The 21,697-nt window shown below is 42.8% G+C and overlaps 1 protein-coding gene across 7 annotated transcripts in view; it reads left to right on the forward strand.

The window, feature by feature from the left end:
* Window positions 1–21,697, forward strand: part of ERLIN1 (ER lipid raft associated 1) — a 494,724-nt gene that overhangs the window by 314,137 nt on the left and 158,890 nt on the right. For all 7 annotated transcript variants that reach the window (XR_012754236.1, XR_012754235.1, XM_075349108.1 and 4 more), the window contains one exon: window positions 17,323–17,412. Coding sequence is in view for 5 of the 7 variants with exons in the window: in XM_075349108.1 (XP_075205223.1) it covers window positions 17,323–17,412 (90 nt within the window). In the remaining 2 variants the exon portion in view is untranslated. The remainder of the gene's footprint in view (window positions 1–17,322; window positions 17,413–21,697) is intronic.

Below are 21,697 nucleotides of genomic sequence, written 5' to 3' on the forward strand. Positions count from 1 at the left end.
TTCCCATCTACTCAAATTTGTATATGGAATGTGGGATTCTATTGCTCTGAGCGAAATTTCTGACAGCGGGACCTGGATCTTAGGGATCATCTCACTGCGCCATATGGCTATCGATGCTGTCATAGTAGGGAGACACAGGGTGGACCTAGTACGTTTTAGATATTCCACCTCCATCAGTTTCCTCGTCGAACCCTGGTCTGTCAGAGAGTTCTCAAGTTGAACCCACCTATGGGAGCTCTCCGTGTTCCACCATTCTTTGAGTGATTCTATAAGAGAAGCTTTATAATAGGCCATCACATTAGGCGTACCCAGACCTCCCATTCCATATGGCAGATGCATAATCTTACTAGCAACTCTAGCTCTTTTATTACCCCAAATAAACTTATTGGTCATCGACTGCAGTTTTATCAAATATCTATATGGAATTTTAAGAGGGAGACACCTAAACATATACAGCAGCATAGGAAGGAACGTCATCTTAAAGGATTGAATTCTCGCCATCCAAGATAGCGACAACTTCTCATACCTGCCTAGAGCCTGACCCAAGTTTTTGAGTAGGTGATCGAGATTGGATCTGATGAGGGAATGGGTTGGTGTCAAACGGATACCTAGATAAGGGATACTGTCTTCGCACCACTGGAAAGGAAAAGCTGCCTCCAAAATCCTTCTGGACCTTGCGGGTACATTAAATGGTAGTACTAAGGACTTAGTGGCATTCAATTTGTAATAAGACACCTCAGAAAAGGTCGACAGGGTGGACATCACTGCTGGAAAGGAATATTCAAGGTTAGTACATGATATTATTACATCATCCGCATATAGACCCAATTTATGTTCATGCTCCCCTACCCTTATACCAGTTATGTTCGGGTTCACCCTAATTGCCTCCGCCAGAGGTTCCACCACCAGAGCAAAAACAATAGGGGACAGCGGGCACCCCTGGCGGGTGCCATTGGTTATAGAAAATTTTAATGAGCGAAAACCCGAGGCTAGAACTGAAGCATTTGGGTGAGAGTACAAGGCAAAAACAGATGACTTAATTCTTCCTTCAAAACCAAATTTCATAAGCACTCTTTCCAGATATCCCCAGTGCACCCTATCAAAGGCCTTTTCGGCGTCGAGTGACAAGAATACACCAGGGACACCCGACTTCTCCATCACCCCAATTAAATCCAGCATCCGCCTGGTGCCATCTTTGGATTGCCTGCCCGCCACAAAACCCACCTGATCCGGGGCTACCAAGGAGGGGATTATTTTATGGAGTCTGGTGGCTACCATTTTTGAGTAAATTTTTAAATCACAGTTGAGCAATGAAATTGGTCTGAAATTCCCAGGGGTATCTGCCGTTTTCCCCGGTTTGGGTAGTGTAGTGATAACTGCTTCTAGGTTCTCTGAGGAAATAGTCCCGGCCATTTGCCACAAATTAAAGGTCTTTAGTAAAAAAGGGGCTAGAATAGAGGCAAATTGCTGATAATATTCATAGGGAAGCCCATCCGGGCCTGGGGCTGAGTTTCGTTTAGAAGCTCTAATGGTGTCCAAAATTTCCTGTATAGTAAAGGGAAGATTTAAAGATTTTAATTGCCGGTCTGAGACCCGAGGCAATTCCAGACCGTCCAAAAACTCCTGAATTTTTTCCGGTGTTGGCTGAGGGGTTTGCGGGTCATCCCTTAAATTGTACAGGGCAGCATAATACTTGGCAAAGGCGTCTGCTATCCCATTAGGGTGCCTTATAAGTGATCCGTCGGGGCCCTTAAAAAATTCAATTTTAGATTTAATTTCCCGTTTTTTTGTTCTTCTAGCTAGTAAGGTGCTGGCTCTATCCCCCATCGCATAAAAAGTTGATTTACTCTTTTTAAGATTATGTTCATATCTATACAACAGGAGGGATCGCAGTTGAAACCTGCAAGTAAGAATTTCCTTGGACAGTGTAGACGACGGGGAGGCCTTGTTAATAGTTTCTAAGTGTTGAATATGGGCTATAATTTCTTTAATTTCTGCTTCTCTTTGCTTTTTCAAGAATGATGCAGTTTTTAAAAACTGCCCTCTAATAACTGATTTGTGTGCAGCCCATAAGGTCTCGTCAGAGACCTCCCCATTGTCATTATGTCCAAAGTATTCCAACAGGCCTGCCACAACCTCCTCCTGAACGTTCTTTTGGTTCTGTAAACTAGTATTAAGTCTCCACTGAGGCACCATAAATCCACTAGTAGAGTCCTGTACAACCAAAGTTATCGGAGCATGATCCGACCATGTTATCAGACCCACTTCAGCACCCGTACACTTGTGAACAGTCTTACTATCCGTCAGGAAGAAGTCGATCCTGCTGTACGACCGATGCCTTGGGGAAAAGAAAGTATAGTCCCTTTCCGATGCATGAAGGTATCTCCATATGTCATGTAGATGAAACTCCGCGACCAACTGTTTCAGTTCCTTTCCTGACTTAGCGGACCCCGCCGAGCAGTCCATAGATCGGAAAACTGGAGTGTTAAAGTCACCGCAGATTATCTCTGACCCCTGTGCGGTGCTCCTAAACATCTGGAAAAATTTCCGGGCAAATGTTAGTTGAGATGAGTTTGGAGCGTAAATCGATGCCAAGGTATACAAAAGCCCATTCAGGAGGCACTTTAGAATAATATATCTCCCGTCTGCACCATAGGTTACATCAATCATTTTGAAAGCCACAGAGTTTTTAATCAGGATAGCCACTCCTCCTTTTTTTTTTTTAGAGTCATTTGCAAAGAACATATGTGGAAATCTTGGATGTAGTAGCCTTTTATTGTCATCAGTAAGAAGGTGAGTTTCTTGAATACATGCTATATCACATTTGGATGCTATAACTTCTCTCCACAGCATGGATCTTTTTGCAGGAGAATTGAGACCCTTCACATTGAGAGACAGAAACTTAATACTCATGGTGGATCCCAGAAAGGACGATGTTTCCAGGCAGGCCGACTGAGAGGCATAGGGCAGGCAGAGGCAGGCAAGGAGGACCAGTTAGGGACGGTGCACGGGTGGAGGGAAAAAACAACAAAAACAAAAAAACTTGAATACTTCAGCTTCATCCTTACCGGACAGCTGGGAAGTACTTGCTCGCCATAGGCGAGAAGTACAACAGAGGGCTTAAGTGACATCACAGGTCACATGAAAGCTACACACGCCTGCGGCTGGCGAGACTCCCTCAAGCTGGTTCCCACTCAGGATTGATCTTTTTCTTCTGAGCATCCCCCTGCTCCCGGCGTGAGTCTGAGTGCATTGTAAGGGGTAATCCCCAGGACTCAAGTAGTTTGCTCAGTTGAGGAGGGGACTGGCATACATGTGTTTTAGAATCCCTGAAGATAATCAGTTTTCACCGGGAATCCCCATTTATAGTGTATGTCATGCTCCCTCAGGATTCTGGAGAACTGGGAAAATTCTCTTCTTTTTGCCAGAGTTGCAGCTGACAGGTCCGGGAACACCTTTAAATCATTAAATTCATCTGGGAGGATAGGGTTATCCCTCAGTATCTGGAGCACTGCTTCCTTTGTTTTATAAAAATGCAGTTGTGCCAGCGTGTCCCTGGGCAGAGTGGGGTCGATACCTTTAGGTTTAGGAATTCTATGTATTCTATCCACTATGAGATCTCTTTCTGTGTGTTCTGGGAGCAGTAGTTGGAGAAACTTGTGAAAGAAATCTGGCTGCTCTTTATCAGCTACTGACACAGGAATGCCCCTAATTTTAAGATTGTTCCTTCTGGATCTGTCTTCCAGATCCCCAAGCTTGTTTTTCAGTATTCCCACCTCCTCCTCTAGTGGTGTGTTAGCATCAATCGGATCATTGTGTGACTGAGCAAGTTCGGCCATTTTAGACTCCACATGGTCTGTACGGTCCCCCAGTGATTTGATTTCCTCCTTAACTTCTTTAATCATGTTCTTAAGATCCCTGAAATCCTCCTGCAGTGATGACTTCAGAGAACTGAGCATGGCTTGCAGCCTTTCCTCTGTGAGAGGAGTGCCTGTGACACTGCTTCCCAACCCTGTCTCTTCCTGGTGTAAGGGAGACACTGCAGCAGCAGACATCTTCTGAGGAGAGGGGGATCCCCTATCCCTGGGATAAAAGTCAGTAAGCTTGGCTGGGGGGCCAGATTTCCGGGGTCTACCCTTTGGCATACTGTGCAGGGGGGATTACTCACTGTTTCAGAGGAGAGTTCTCAGCGATTTGAAGCAGCTTTGAGCCAGTTTGTACAGCCACAGCACAGAGCTTCCCTCTTAAGCAGCCATTGCCTTCAGCATGCAGGCCACACCCCCCTTTGTGTTTTTTTTTTTTTTAAAGTTTAAAATAAGCAATAAATATCTTTGACCTTCACAATTGTGTCCCACCTGTTGTTGATTCTTCACCATACAATTCAAATTTTTATTTCTAGGCTATGTTCACACTACAAAAATGATTTTTCTTAAGAAATTTCTTGAGAGTGAAGGATTAGCGCACCTGCGTTAAAAAAATGCACCAGGTGCGTTTTGGTGCGTTTTCATTGCGTTTTTGGTGCGTTTTTGGTGCGGTTTTTTTTAGATAATACAGAAATAGATAGATGATAGAGGGATAGATAGATGGATTGATAGATATAGATAGATATTTAGGGGAATAGATAGATAGAGGGATAGATAAGATAGATAGATAGATAATAGATAATTAGGGGAATAGATAGATAATATAGAAAGATAGATAGAAATAGATAGACAATAGATAGATATTTAGGGGTGTAGATAGATAGATAATATAGAAAGATAGATAATAGATAATAAAGGGATAGATATTCCAGCTTTATTTATGATGTTTCCCCCCACACACACTGCACTTCTCGCGGCCGGTAGTGTGTTCACATCACCGGTCGTGAGAAATGTCCTGGAGTTACCCGCAGCCTCGCTCAGGGAGCCACATTCAGCACTCGCTCACTGACCGAAGCTGTGTGGAGAACTGTCACATGCGGCTGGAGCAGGGCTGGAAGCGCCGCGGGACATCGCTGTGGATTACGTCTGAGCTGTGTGTTTCATGGGGTTTAATACAGTGGTGAAAGAGGAGGCTTTTTGTCTTTTATTCAAAATAAAGGATTTTTCGTTGTTTGCGAGTGTTTCTTTACTTTCACTTACAGATTAGTGACGACGTGTCATAGACACCGCCATTACTAATCTTGGACTTAGCGGCAGCTATTGGTTTCCGTTAACTCCATATTAGCCTGATTGCCATCGCATCTCGGCAACAGGAAGAGCCGGTAACACACCGGGACTGCCGCATAATGGATGCGACAGTCCCGGGGCAGCTGCGGGCTGATATTCTGGGCTGCGGGAGGGGGGGGGCATTAACCCTGGCCCTCGCCCTCCCCAGCCTGAGAATACCGGGCCGCCGCTGTGTGTTTACCTCGGCTGCACGGTAAAAATACAGCGGAGCACACGCTTTTTTTTTTCTCTTCTGCTTCCTCTTCCTGTCCTAGTGACATCACTTCCCTGCAAAACGCAGGGCAGGGATGTACACTATGTCCCGAAAACGCGAAATAACGCAGGTATAACGCAGGAATAACACAGGAATAACGCACATCACTTGCAACCTGCGTTATTCCTGCGCTATTTCATGATTACATTACAGTCAATGGAGTGAAATAATGCAGTTAGCTGCAGAAAAGAAGTGACATGCTCATTCTTTTTCTTAAGAAAATCTATTGAAAGAATTTTCTTAAGAAAAAAACGCAGTGTGCGCCAGGGCTGTGGAGTCTGAGTCGGAGCTCATTTTGGTGGAGTCTGAGTCGGTATAAAATGCACCGACTCCGACTCCTAAAATATATAATAAATTGGGGACAGTAGTGCAATGCAGAATGTGCTGAATATTTTACTAAATAATAACATTTAGTATAATGCTTATATTTAAGTGAAAAATATATTGTAGTACAATGTGAACATCAGACAGTTAATTATTTTTATGATACAATAATCAATATATTTGGATAGAACATAAAATATACTTATTAGAATACAACTCTAGAACACAAAAAACTAATAAATTGTAAATATGTAATACAATATATATATATATATATATATATATATATATATATATATATATATTATACACATACAAGATAAATACACACAAGATAAATACACACACAAGATATATATGTAATCTACTGTATATTACATAAAGTTTTATCCAATAAATATATTTTATGTTCTATCCAATATATTGATTATTGTATCATAAAAATTATTAAATGTCTGATGTTCACATACACATGTTCATGTACTACAATAAATTTTTCACCTAACTATAAGCAATATATGTAGGAGTCGGAGTCGGAGTCGGTGCAAGAGAAATTGAGGAGTCTGAGTCTGAGTCGAAGGTTTGGCTTACCGACTCCAAAGCCCTGGTGTGCGCACAGCTAATTTTTTTTGCCATAGGTTTTGCTGGGAAATGTCTGCAGAAAGGTTACAAGAATTTCTCAAGAAATTTCTGCAGCAAAAACGGACCAAAAACTCGGGTAAAAAACACAGTGTGTGAACATAGCCTTATGTTTGAAGCCTGAAATGTGGGAAAAGGTTGAAAAATTCAAGGATACTTTTGCAAGGGTGTGTGTGTGTGTGTGTGTGTGTGTGTGTGTGTGTGTGTGTGTGTGTGTGTATATATATATAATGTGTGTGTGTGTGAAGCCTGTTATCCCTATATTACTGTTCTAGTTAACAAATTTTTTTATTATTTTTTTTTAGCTATTGTAACATTAAAAATAAAATTAGTTTTTTTTTTTTTACCTTTTATATATACAGTACAGACCAAAAGTTTGGACACACCTCATTCAAAGCGTTTTCATTATTTTCATGACTCTGAAAATTGTAGATTCACATTGAAGGCATCAAAACTATGAATTAACACATGTGGAATGAAATACTTCTCAAAAAATTGTGACACGACTGAAAATATGTCTTATATTCTAGGTTTTTCAAAGTAGCCATCTTTTGCTTTGATTACTGCATTGCACACTCTTGGCATTCTCTTGATGAGCTTCAAGAGGTAGTGGAAATGGTTTTCACTTCACAGGTGTCCCCTGTCAGGTTTAATAAGTGGGATTTCTTGCCTTATAAATGCGGTTGGGACCATCAGTTGTTTGTGCAGAAGTCTGGTGGATACACAGCTGATAGTCCTACTGAATAGACTGTTAGCTGCTTTTTTTCTTGCCATAATACAAATTCTAAGTAAAGAAAAACGAGTGGCCAACATTACTTTAAGAAATGAAGGTCAGTCAGTCCGAAAAATTGGGAAAACTTTGAACGTGTCCCCAAGTGAAGTGGGAAAAACCATCAAACGCTACAAAGAAACTGGCTCACATGGGGAAAGCCCCAGGAAAGGAAGACCAAGAGTCACCTCTGCTGCGGAGGATAAGTTTATCCGAGTCACCAGCCTCAGAAATCGTAGGTTGACAGCAGCTCAGATTAGAGACCAGGTTAATGCCACACAGAGTTCTAGCAGCAGACACATCTCTAGAACAACTGTTAAGAGGAGACTTTGTGCAGCAGGCCTTTATGGTAAATTAGCTGCTAGGAAACCAATGCTAAGGACAGGCAACAAGCAGAAGAGACTTCTTTGGGCTAAAGAACACAAGGAATGGACATTAGACCAGTGGAAATCTGTGCTTTGGTCTGCGCAGTCTAAATTTGAGATCTTTGGATCTTTGTGCGACACAGAAAAGGTGAACGGATGGACTCCACATGCCTAGTTCCCACTGTGAAGGAGGAGGAGGTGTGGGGGTGCTTTGCTGGTGACACTGTAGGGGATTCATTAAAAATTTAAGGCATACTGAACCAACATGGCTACCACAGCATCTTGCAGCGGCATGCTATTCCATCCAGTTTGCGTTTAGTTGGACCATCATTTATTTTTCAACAGGACAATGACCCCAAACACACCTCCAGGCTGTGTAAGGGCTATTTGACTAAGAAGGAGAGTGATTGGGTGCTATGCCTGATGACCTGACCTCCACAGTCACCAGACCTGAATCCAGTCGAGATGGTTTGGGGTGAGCTGGACCGCAGAATGAAGGCAACAGGGCCACCAAGTGCTAAGCATCTCTGGGAACTCCTTCAAGACTGTTGGAAGATCTTTTCCGGTGACTACCTCTTGAAGCTCATCAAGAGAATGCCAAGAGTGTGCAAAGCAGTAATCAAAGCAAAAGGTGGCTACTTTGAAGAACCTAGAATATAAGACATATTTTCAGTTGTTTCACACTTTTTTGTTAAGTTCTTCATTCCACATGTGTTAACTCATAGTTTTGATGCCTTCAATGTGAATCTACAATTTTCAAAGTCATAAGAATAAAGAAAACTCTTTGTATGAGAAAGTGTCCAAACTTTTGGTCTGTACTGTACGTGAAACCCTCTATCTATAATTATACATCTAACGTTAGAGTAGTTTATCTTCTTATGCACCACTCTAAGGTTCATATAATAGATCTGCTTTTATATAAAAGGCGGGAGGGGGAAGAAAGGGAGAAGGAAGGAAGAGAAAAAAACTTTATTTTTTCTCCTCCCTTTATCTGCAGTACACATATAAGGCAAGGCAGTAGACAGGCAATGAGCGTATTCCTGAGGAAGAAACAAGTAGTTTAGAAACTAGTCGGATTGGCCCTTGGAGGCCGCCATACTCAGTGGTGACGTCACCCCTCCTGTTCCTGCGCGTTCTGTGTCGGTTGCCTTACTGTGTTTGGGATGCCGATGGCCGAGGCATCCAGCAGCAGCATCGCACCCAGCATACCGGGGGATTGCTCTATTGTGTTGGGATAGACCCTCACAGTACCCCACACCGAGGAACCATACTGGGGTCGATGCGAGTTTAAGCAGATATACTTTATTCTGAGTATTCCGTAACTGGAGATCACTTGGACACAGTTTCGGAATTGTATTCCTGGAAGTGAACGATTTGCAACCAGCCTTAATATGGAGCCCTCCTGATTTGAACCCGCGGTTACGTATGGTCACAGTGAATGTTCCCTTGTCTTAGAAATAGGTGTTTACTTTCATAGACCTCTCTAAGGTGCTCTACTGTTTAATTCATTTGTTTTGTGTTTGACCCCGGAAGGAGAGCCAACTGTGCAGCGGTATTACTCTTTTACACCTATCCATAACAGGCAGGTCAGACATTTTCAGTTCAGGGCTCTGCCCTTCGACCTATCAATGGCCCTGAGGGTTTTCATGTAAATTGTAGCAGAAATGACAGTGCATCTTCGGGAGCAGGATACTCAGATAATCCCATACCTGTACTATTGCCTCATTGCCAGCAGATTGGTGGAATATTGCAAATTTCTACTAGCAAGGCTCAGGATTACTGTGGAGGAGTTAGGCTGGCTACTAAACCTAAAAAAAAGTTAAAGGTGGTCCCCTCTAAGTTTTTGTCCTTTTTGGGTCTTCTCTTGGCCTTGGGAAATGAGACTTTTTACCTTACCTGCCCGAAGAAAAAAAGTACGCAGTCTCACACTTTTTTTTCAGATGCAATAAGCAATCCTAATGTGACATTCAGGAGGGTAATTTCTCTGCTGAGTTTCCTATCTTCATGTATTCCAGCAGTTCTTTGGGCCCAATTGCATACCAAGCAATTACAGCAGGCGATAATGCCAGCTGAAAAAAGGCTCAAAGGGTGTTTGGAAGGAAAGTTAACTCTTTCTTCTGTCACAAACAGAGCCTTATTATGGTGGTTAAGTATAGAGTACGGAATCTATCAAAAGGGGTCCTATGGGTAAATCAGATAACAGAAGTGATAACTACAGTTGCAAGCCCAAGTGGATGGGGAGTGCATATGAGAAATTGTGTAGCCGATGGGGTTTGGTCAGTATGCGACAGAAGGACTTCTACCAACATGAAAGAACTTCTGGCAGTAAAGTATGTTGTGAAGAATTTCCTCTCATCTCTTCTAAACCGACATGCTTGTATTTTATCAAACAAACTAACAACTGTTGCTTACATCAACCAACGGAGGAACAAAAGCAGGCTGCCTGATGGCAGTAGCAGAGGACATTTTTCAGATGTCAGAAAAACCTCTATCATCATTAACAGCTCTAGACACGACACAAGAGGGAAAGATAATTACATGGCCAATTTCCTAATTTGCAGTCAACTAAGGCTGGGGAAATATATCTTGAATTCGACAGTCTTCCAACAGATAGTGGACCAATGAGGCCTTCCAAGTATAGACCTATTCGCAAACATGCGGAACAGTTAGGTTAAAAAGTTTGACTTGTTATATCACAGGGGAAAATCATCATGTAGTAGATGCTATCCAAATTGCTTGTACCTTCAATCTGGCTTATGCCTTTCCACCAATAATGCTAATTTTTACAGTTCTTAGAAAGGTCTGGGAGTACAAGGTGAGAGGAATACTGATAGCCCTGTTCTGGCCCAAAGACCGTTGTTTTCATGGATAAGGTTGATTTCTGTTACCGATCCATGAATCCTATCAGAAATCGTGGATCTACTTAGCCAAGGTCCAGACTTTCAACCACAAGCAGCTGGACTTTATTTGACAACTTAGAATTTCAGAGGTAACTTTTAATTCAGAAATGATTTTCTCCAAGCCTAGTATCCACATTACTTAAAAGCCTCAAACCAATGACGAGGATATATGGCAGAACCTGAAAAACTTTCCTGTCTAGTCACGAGGGTAAAACTAGGTGAGGAGATTCTGGTTGAGTCTATCCTAGAGTTTCTCAGTAGTCTAAGGCCCTGTGTGCACTAGACGGAATTTCCTGCGGATTACCCGCGGGTTTGCTGCATGTTTCGCTGCAGAAAATGTTCATAACATCTCTGCAGTGATTCACCAGCAAATCCTATGAGGAAAAAAATGCTGTGCACACTATGCGGATTTTGACAGCTGCATGTTTTGCTGCGGGATTCACGCATCAAAAACAATTGCATGTCACTTCTTTTCCGCAGGTCCCTGCGGTTTCGAGGGCTGGCAGATCAATCACCCGCTGACTCTGGGTCGGCGGAGGATTGATCCCCCGTATCTGGCCAGATGCTGCTACCCATATAAAGTTTATGGGGAACAGAATCTGGCCCAAAGGGGTAGGAGCAAGCGCTTCATATTCACCGATGACCGGTCGGCTGTCACACTGCTCCCGCGGCGGCTCTTTGATCTTCCAGAGCCGGCTGCTCATTATTGCATTTCGTATTCACTCCTTCCCTGCTCACCTTTGGCTGTGATTGGTTGCAGGCAGACACCCCCCCACGCTGAGTGACAGCTTTCTCAGTGCAACCAATCACAGCCGCCAGTGGGCGGGTCTATAGCGTACAAGAAAATAAATAAATAATTAAAAAAAAACGGCGTGCGGTCCCCCCCCCAATTTTGATAACGAGCCAGGATAAAGCCTCACAGCTGGGGGCTGGTATTCTCAGGATAGGGAGCCCCACATTATGGGGAGCCCCCCCAGCCTAAAAATATCAGCCAACAGCCGCCAGGAATTAACGCATACATTAGATGCGACAGTCCCGGACTTTTCCCGGCTCTTCCCGTTGCTGTGATGCAGTGGCAATCTGGGTAATGAAGGAGTTAATGGCAGCAGCCCATAGCTGCTACTAAGTCTTAGTTTAGTGATGGCAGGCGTCTATATAACACCCCCTCATCACTAAACTGTAAGTGAAAGTAAATAAGCACAAACACCCCAAAAATCCTTTATTTGAAATAAAATACAAAAAAGCCCCTTCTTTCACCACTTTATTAACCTTTAATAACAGCCTTCCAGGTCCGACGTAATCCACAAGATGTCCCTCGACACTTCCAGCTCTGCTACACAAGGCACTCACAGTGAGCGCCATATACCATGACTGTTCACTGTGAGGGTCAGGACGCAAGTGAAGTAAGCCGCCGGGATCAGCAGTGACTTCACTGATGTGCTTTGCAGTGACAGGTGGAGGACTCCAGGTGGAGAACTCCAGCGGTCACTGCACATCAGCTGACTGAAGTCACCGCTGATCTTATACTCACCTTATGCGAGGCTGCCTCCGGACACTGCTCTCCTGCTTCCAGGCCGGCTCATGCATATGCAGTTATGCAGTGCACAGCTGACCCGCAAACAGCAGAGCGCCGGAGGCATCCGCGCGGGACAAAAGCACGGCCCGGAGACTTCAACACCGCGGACAGCAGGAGCGGGGAGAACTGTGAAATGTCGCAGGTAACAACCTGCGGCAATTCCGCATCAAATCCACAACAAATACGCAACATACCACATGCGGATTTTTTGCGTTTTTTTTTTTTCCGCAGGTGCGGGAATCTTTAAGAGCCTGCGGAATTTTCTTAAGAAAATTCCATTTTCTAGTGCTTACAGGGCCTTAGGGTGCAGATATTAGCTTTAGGAACATTGTATAACTGTTCGCTATTTGGTAAAACTAATGTGTCACTATGATGCCTTACATCAGTATGAGCTCGTAGATACCAAACATATATACTTTTATCAAAGGGGTTAAAAAAAATTCTGAATTTTGTCCCAAAAAGGAATAGTGCTTATGTTGCCATTTTCTGAGACCCATAAGCGTTCCCATTTTTTGGGATCTGTGGCTCGGTGACTGCTTATTTTTTGCATCTTGACCTGACGGTTTTAATTATACCATACTGCTATGCATGCGACGTGTTGATTGTCTGTTATTGCATTTTAATGCAATGTTGCAGCAAGCACAAAACATAATTTTGACTTTTGGAATTTTTAATGTACACTCTGCACCCCATCTTGACCTAAAAAACAGAAATGTAGAAATTTTTGCAAATGTATTAAACAAGAAAAACTGAAATATCACATGGTCATAAGTTTTCAGACCCTTTGCTCAGTATTGAGCACACTTTTGAGCTAGTACAGCCATGAGTTTTCTTGGGAATGATGGAAAAAGTTTTTCACACCTGGATTTGGGGATCCACTGCTATTCTTCCTTGCAGATGCCCTCCAGTTCCATCTGGTTGGATGGTGAACTTTAGTGGACAGTCATTTGCAGGTCTCTCCAGAGATGCTCAATTGGGTTTAGGTCAGGGGGGCTCTGGCTAGTCCAGTCAAGAATGGTCACAGAGTTGTTCTGAAGCTACTCCTTTGTTATTTTAGCTGTGTGCTTAGGGTCATTGTCTTGTTGGAAGGTGAATTTTTGGCCAAGTCTGAGGTCCAGAGCACTCTGGAAGAGGTTTTCTTCCAGGATATCTCTGTACTTGGCCGCATTCATCTTTCCTTCAATTGCAACCAATTCAGCTGTCCCTGCAGCTGAAAAACAGTCCCATAGCATGATGCTGCTGCCACCACCATGTTTCACTGTTGGGATTGTATTGGGCAGGTGATAAGCAGTTCCAGGTTTTCTCCACACATACCGCTTAGAATTATCACCAAAAAGTTATATTTTCATCTCCTCAGACCAGAAAATCTTATTTTTTTATAGTCTGGGAGTCCTTCATGTGTTTTTATGCAAACTCTGAGGGCTTTCATATGTCTTACATTAAGGAAAGGCTTCCGTCGGGCCACTCTGCCATAAAGGCCTGACTGGTGGAGGGCTGCAGTGATAGTTGACTTTGTGGAACTTTCTCCCTACTGCACCTATGGTGCTCAGCCACAGTGATCTTGGGATTCTTCTTTACCTCTCTCTCACCAAACTTCTTCTCCAACGATTGCTCAGTTTGGCTGGACGGCCAGGTCTAGGAAGAGTTTTGGTGATCCCAAACTTCTTCCATTTAAGGATTATGGAGGCCACTCTGCTCTTAGGAACCTTGAGTACTGCAGAAATTCTTCTGTAACCTTGGCCAGGTCTGTGCCTTCCCACATTTCTGTCTCAGCTCCTTGGGCAGTTCCTTTGACCTCATGATACTCCTTTGGTCTGACATGCACTGTGAGCTGTGAGGTCTTATATAGACAGGTGTGTACCTTTCCAAATCAAGTCCTATCAGTTTAATTAAACACAGCTGGACTCCAATGAAGGACTAGAACCATCTCAAGGAGGATCACAAGGAAATGGACAGCAAGTGACTTAAATATAAGTGCTTCAGCAAAGGGTCTGAATACTTATGACCATGTAATATTTCAGTTTTTCTTGTTTAATAAATTTGCAAAAATGTCTACATTTCAGGTTTTTTTTCTGTCATTATAGGATGCAGAGTGTACATTAAGCCTATGTGCGCACTTTGCCTTTTTTGTGACCACAAAGATGCAGCGCTTTTGGCTGCCAAAAAACGCACCCATGGTAAAAACGCATGCGTTTTTGTGTGTTTTTTGCTGCGTTTGTGTTGCTGTGTTTTTTCCAATGCATTGCATGGGTGAAAAACACTGGCAAAAACGCAGAAATAATTGACATCTTTATGGTCACCACATAAATGCACCTAAAACAAAACTGCACCGTGCGGACAGCAAAAATGAAAACTCAGACTTTGCTGGGGAAGCAAAGTCATGCAGTTTTTAGATAAAAAAAAATGCACCCGAAAAACGCTTAAAAATGCTGTGGAAAAACACAGAGTGCGCACATAGCCTTATGAGAAAAAATAACTCTTTTGAATTCGCCAAATGGCTGCAATGAAACAGTGAAAAATTTAAAGGGGTCTGAATACTTTCTATACCCACTGTATATAATATATTATGTTTTTATTTGTAATTTTTTAATATTTTTTAAAACTTTATTTTTTATTTTATTTTTTTATTTTACTAGTTCTCCTATGGGACTTTATTACTGCAAGGTCAGCATCGCTCAGATCAGCATAAATGCAGCATTCCTGTGAGTGGCGGCGCTCTTGTCAGCTCTCACAGGAAAATACGTTATGGTAGCGTCAGGGGTCATCAGCTGACCCACGCTACCATGGCAACACATTGGCTCACCGTGATCTCTGGGGAATGGCACAACCCATGGCAGTTTAAATTGTGTGTCAAATTTTGACAGCGCAAATTAAGTAGTAAGCAGGAGCAGGTAGATCTCTGATCCACCCGCGCCTGTTAGCCATATACTTATGCTGATCGAATTAGCAGATATCTGCGGGGGTCCCCATTCCGAAGATTCCACCTTGGGATCTGAACTTGGTGCTGGATGTGCTAACTAGTCCCCTTTGAGCTATTAGAGGTCTCAACCGTTAAAAATCTTAACTTGAAGATGGTGATTTTGGTGGCACTGACTTTGGCCAGTAAGATCATTGTTATCCAGACTTTATCAGATGATTCAACTTTTACACACATATTGGAAGATGGTGTTATTCTAACACTAGACCCAACCTACCTTTAAAAAGTAGCTTCAAAATTCCACAGAAGTCAGGAGATTATTCTCCCCTTCTTTTTGCACTAATCCTAGTAACCCAAAGGAGAAGAAATTTCATACCTTGAATATTAGAAGAACTTTGATAAATTACATTTCAATGACAAAACCGTGGTGGAGGAGCCAGTCAATGTTTTTCTTTCAGGGTCCCAGGAAAGACCCAGATGTCTCAAGAGGTGCTTTAGCGAGGTGGATTAGAGCTGCCGTTAGGTTAGCTTACTCTAAGGGGTACTTCTCACATAGCAAGATCTCTGCTGAGTCACAGGTTTTGTGATGTACCAGTGACCTCAGCAGCGATCTTGCTGTGTGTGACACTAAGCAGCGACCTGGCCCCTACTGTGAAATCGCTGATCGTTACACACTGTTCTGGTTCATTTTTTGCTCGTTGGTCTCCCGCTCTGCAGCACACATCGGCGTGTTTGATTGGCGGGGGACCAACGAGCACTGACTCTGTGTCAGCGGTGTACGCTGGTAACCAGGGTAAATATCGGGTAACTAAGCATAACACTTTGCTTAGTTACCTGATATTTACCCTAGTTACCAGCGTACACCGCTTAGCGCTGGCTCCCTGCCCACGTAACCAGGGAAAATATTAGGTAACTAAGCAAAGCGCTTTGCTTGGTTACCCGATATTTACCCTGGTTACCAACATACACTGCTTATCGCTATCTCCCTGCACACGTAGCCAGGGTACACTTCGGGTTACTAAGCAAAGCGCTTTGCTTAGTTACCCAATATTTACACTGGTTACGTGTGCAGGGAGCCAGCGCTCAGCGGTGTACGCTGGTAACTAGGGTAAATATCGGGTAACTAAGCAAAGCACTTTGCTTAGTAACCCGATGTGTACCCTGGCTACGTGTGCAGGGAGCTAGCGCTGGCAGCCTGTAAGCGTTTACGCTGGCAACCAGGGTAAATATTGGGTAACCAAGCAAAGCGCTTTGCTTAGTTACCCGATTTTTACCCTGGTTACCAGCGTACACCGCTTAGTGCTGGCTCCCTGCACACGTAAGCAGGGTAAATATCAGGTAACTAAGCAAAGCGCTTTGCTTAGTAACCCAATGTGTTCCTTGGTTACCAAGCGCAGAGTCGCTGGTGGCTGGTGCCTGGTCGCTGGGGAGATCTGCCTGATTGACAGCTCACCTGCGACCATGTAGCGACGCACCAGCGATCCTGACAAGGTCAAATCGTGGTCGGAATCGCTGGTACGTCGTTTAGTGAGACTGTACCCTATCTTTAGTGGTACTTCAGTAAACATAAAGGCTGAGGTGTTGATCGACCATATATGTAAGTGGTGACATGATTCTCTCCTTCAACTTTTTATAAGGCTTTATCTATCCTCCTCTGCCGACCTTTCCTTTGGGAGAAGGGTGCTACAGGCGATGGTCCCTCCCCGGTAACTGGTTTGAGTGTGCACTAATCGAATTCTAGGTGTTTAATTTATATGGTGCTGTAGCCAATGGTTGGTGAAGGTTTGTGTATATAACTATATGGAAGGTCCTCTCATATTCTGTTACCCAACTGATGCAGGAGGGATATGTTCTGCGCTTTTATTTAGTAGATTTCCTTTCCTTTATGGGCAGAGTTCCTCTCTCGTTTAGTGCTGGCATGGGCTCTGGAAAATCCCATTGCTGGTAAGTAATTTAGTCTTTTTTTCATCGGGATATTTCTTTTTTTATCATAAATATGTTTAATTCATTTAAGCTTATTTTTTTTTTAAAAAACAGATTACAAAACATTACTGTTTGCATCTGACAGACAACCTTTTGTCATTGTCAAAACGCAGGTACTAATGCCATGCATGGACCATCATGGGCTGAAAGCCTTCTCTGTCAAACCCTTTGTGGTGATTTGTTTGCCATTCTGTGATATCTAAGTGGTAAAATTGCTGAAATGGAAATTGTTTTCAATACCAGAAAATGGAACAGAGCTGTATACAAATACACTGACAGCAACAGCACCTTATCAAAAATGTGGATCACAGCAGAAACAAACTGGTTAACAAGCATTTACTTAGTACTGAATAGCTGTAGAATTCACAAATCTCTTTTATTGACAGAGGCAGAAAAAGTTGCACAAGTGGCCAAAATCCAGTTCCAACAGAAAGTAATGGAGAAAGAAACTGAAAAAAGAATTTCTGAGATTGAAGGTCAGTGTGATTACCTTTTTTTTAAAGCTTTCTTGCTTTAAAGGGATTGTCCACTACTTGTACAAACCTTTCTCATTTCAAATATTTATCACCATTAAAACAAAAAAACTGGTGCTTACGTGAAGTTTTTACGTCACTCAAGCCCCGCACCCAATCACCGCCACCTTCTCTTTCCCATACTTTGGACATATAAGTAATCAAAAGAAAGTGAGGGGCTAGCTGTAGCTCTCACTTCCTGTTGATTACTTATATGTCCAAAGGCTTGGAAAGGGAAGCTGGCAGTGATTGGGCTCCGGGCTTACATGACATAACAACCTCACGTGAGCCTTGTGAAACTACGTGCCAGCACCACATTGGCACACAGAAGGTCAGTATAAGCTTTTTTTATTTTAACTAATACAAACATGGGGAATGAGAAAAAGTTTTCCTAATAGTGAACAACCTTTATTGTAAATAAAAGTTCCTATTATTAATTTATTCAAACCATTTTTTATGAATAAAATATAAAAGACAAAAAAACTAGTATGAATATCAAAAAAATTAGTGCGTCACATACAAATGAATAAAGCATAGACGCAACCAATGTTTTGAGTATAATTCAAATTCTCAATTTTAACCTCAGACTCCTTTTCCCCACACACAATACCTCCTTCCCACCACTACCTTTTTGGTGTGCATATTGCTGACAGGACATACCAGAGCCAAGGACAATGAAATAGAACATTATCTGTATGGGAAGTCCGAATAGATTTAGCTTTTAGAAGAGGCCTAATAGGTTAAACAGTCACAACCTTAACCAGTACATCATATTCTACCATAGGACATCTAATAAAGTCACCCAATTGTTTTTCAAATTTAGCAGTTTCATCCTTCTTAGGCTGGTTTCACACTACGTCTTTTTAACATCCGTTGAAAACGTTTTTTTAGCGGAAGTACGGATCCTGCTTTTACAGCAAATAACGTATGCAAACGCATATGTTATTTTGCAGGATCCTGCACTGGATGTTTAGGGGCGGGCATTGGAGTCATGTGATCGGGAGTGAGGGGAGCTAGACTGGGAGCCGGCTTCTGACAGCTGCAGACGCTGGTAACCAAGGTAAACATTGGCCTTGGATACCCGATATTTATCTTGGTTACGAGTGTCTGCAGCTGCTAGGAGCAGGGCTGCCTGCACGCGTAACCAACGTAAACATCGGGTAACTAAGAGAAGTGGTTACGCGATATTTACCTTGGTTACGAGTGTCCGCAGCTCTCAGGTGGGGGAGAGGGAGGGAGGGAGGAAGGGGGAAAGACAGATAGAGAGAGAGAGGGTGAGGGAGGGAGGAGGAGAGAGAGACAGATCACGCGAGACTGGTTCTGGGCATGCTCAGTACTTTCTGGGCATGCTCAGTACAAAAGCAGGATCCTGTCTATCAGCACGCCAGCGTTCACCTGCGTTCGCGTGCGGATCCGGTGACTTGCAGTATTTTGACTCAGCTCAAAAACGCTACAAGTAGCGTTTTTGAAACATGTTAAAAAACTGCAAGTCACCGGATCCGCACTATAACGCACGCAAACGCAGGTGAACGCAGGTGGACGCGAGTCCATTGCAAATGCATTGAAATGAAAACGCATTTGCACTGGATCCGTACTTCCGCTAAAATAACGTTTTCAACGGATGTTAAAAAGACGTAGTGTGAAACCAGCCTTAATATATACCACCTTTTCCATTAGAGTAGTACTATTCAGACACTGAATTACCTCTTCTTACAATGTATCTGTTTGCCAGCTATTGTCTAGCAATAGTCTTCCTAGTTTGGTAAAAGATTTTGGCTATTGCTAGTTGTACTGAGGTTGTCCCACCAGTCTCCCCTACATAACCTAATAGACAAGATTTAGAGGTTAAAAGTTGAATATTGTAAGCCAATTTAATTAGACCACCCACATTTTCCATAGCCCAGCCAAGCGAGAGCTTAGTTTAAATGTTAACATATTTAAACTAAGTTTGCTCCCTCTTCCCTGCATCGTGGCAACAACTCTCTGTTCTATGACCCATCTTGTGCAATACTTTTGAGGTTTAATAGACTATGTGTTAGAAACAGTTGAGATCTTTTTTAGGCCAAATTAATCAACACTTTTCCTGACAACTTGAAAATATCCTTCCACACTTCTGTGGAAATCTAACCCACATCTCCCATTTAGTTTTAACTACATCCATAGGATCCCCCAGAATTTTTATTAACAGGGTTTTATAAAGTATAGATATAAGACCCTTATTGACTTTAGCTTGAAGAACACTATAATGTAACATTAGATGAGATGAAGAGATCAGTGGTACCCTCCTGAGCCCTCATTACATGCCGTAATTGCAAAAATGTGTAAAAATCAGAATTATTTCACTTTAACACCTGCTTTAAGTACTCAAATGTACAGAATGGGCCGTCCTGAAGTAATTGAAACATGTATTTAATACTCTGTCTTTTTCACTCCCCAAACCCTTCCAAGTTTAGACGTTCCTTCAAACAAGGATTGTTTGCCAATCATACACAGAATCTGGTGGGTCTATAAGAAGTAAGGTTGGCTAGCATCTCTATTTGGCTTTAAATTTGTGTTTTTCCGAGAGCTCTAAAAAATTATCTCCTCCACCTAGGAATTTCTGGCACCAGAACAACTCTGCCTTTTGTGTCTCTTTTAACACCAACCCTTTAAAGTGTTGGAATTGAGAAGCTATGCAATACCCAAAAGTATTTGGCGAGGCTAAAACCACAGCCCTCATTCTTAGGTACCTGTAGTTTTTCTAGTTTTATTCTAGAGATACCATTTATCTAAACTAGATCTCTAAAAATGTTGTTCATCTTTTTAAACCAATTTTTAGGGATCCAAATGTTATGTAGAAGATGTAGTATGCATGGCATAAGGTACAGCTAAATAAAATTAGTTGTCCCAAGGGTGGAAAGAAGGAGTTTCTCCCACATACCAACTTTATTTCCCAACTTAGACATCATCGGACTCCATTTTATGTTTAATCTCTTTTTTTATTGAAAAATTAAGGTTGGTTACAATAAGCAGGGCTGCAGACCAAGGCAAACCCCCAAATAGAGACAAAACAAAAAAAAACAAAACAAAACAAGAATGCAATGAAACATGAAAGGCTTTGCATGGTTGTAGCCATATACAGTTTGTTACAATAAAGAACATTTAAGAATATTTATATTAATCTGGCTTGAACCATTATAAAAGTATAAAATCCATAAATTATAACATAAACAGCAAAGATTTACCATTCATACCATAGAGGCACATAATGGTCAGTCAAAGGAAAAGAAATAAAGAGAGAAAGAAAGAGGGAAGTAGACAAAGTGAATGATGACGGAGAAAAGGATCATGGGGAAGGGCAAGGAAGGGCCGAGAATAACTAGCAGGGAAAATCTAGGTAGAGTCTCAACTCGCCCCAAAGAGGGACCTGAAGTCCGGAGAATCCAAAAAAATGACCCAGGTACTCCAGATCTTAATAAATTTTTCAGTAGCGTCCTGAATTTCAGCAGTGAGACTCTCCATTCTGTAAAGGGAGGCCATCTCCCCAAGCCACTCATCCAAGGCGGGGGCAAGGGTGGACCTCCAGTGTCTGGGGATCACGGCTTGGGCAGCCGCTAGGCAAAACCGCAATAGTCCAATTTTCTGAGATTTAACAGACCCCGGTAGGATAGATAAGAGAGCGATTTGTGGAGAACCAGAGAGGACCTCCCCGCTAATGCTATTGTATGCCGAGAAGACCCCACTCCAAAAAGGCTTAATGAGGCTACAGCTCCACCATATATGCAACATATCCCCCCTCTCGAGGTTACACCGCCAACATCTGTCTGACACTGAAGGGAAGATTGCGTGTAGGGCCTGAGGGCAGCGGTACCAACGGGTGAGAATTTTATAACCCTTTTCCTGGACCGAACAAGCCCTAGAAAATTTGTGAGTGAAGAGAAAAGCGGTCCTCCATTCCTCAACCCGGATCGTCACGCCCAAGTCTCTACTCCATCCCCCTACAAATTTGAGCTCGTCCACATCCCCCTTCTGGATCAAAAGGTTATAGATAAGGGACAGGGTATGTCCCGGAGCCTCTTCCAAAAGAAAGAGCTTTTCGAACGAGGAGGGTTGGGGCAGCATAAAGTGCCTCCCAGCCTGATCCAGTCAAGAAAGACCTGATCTGGAAGTATTCAAACCAGGGCATGGCCCCTCCCAAGGCAGAGGCAGAGAGCAAGTCGCATGTGGGCAATGGGGATCCCTAAAGTATTTGAAAGAAGCGCACATCCCC

This window comes from Anomaloglossus baeobatrachus, chromosome 5 (assembly GCF_048569485.1).
Source record: "Anomaloglossus baeobatrachus isolate aAnoBae1 chromosome 5, aAnoBae1.hap1, whole genome shotgun sequence".
Lineage (NCBI taxonomy): Eukaryota > Metazoa > Chordata > Amphibia > Anura > Aromobatidae > Anomaloglossus > Anomaloglossus baeobatrachus.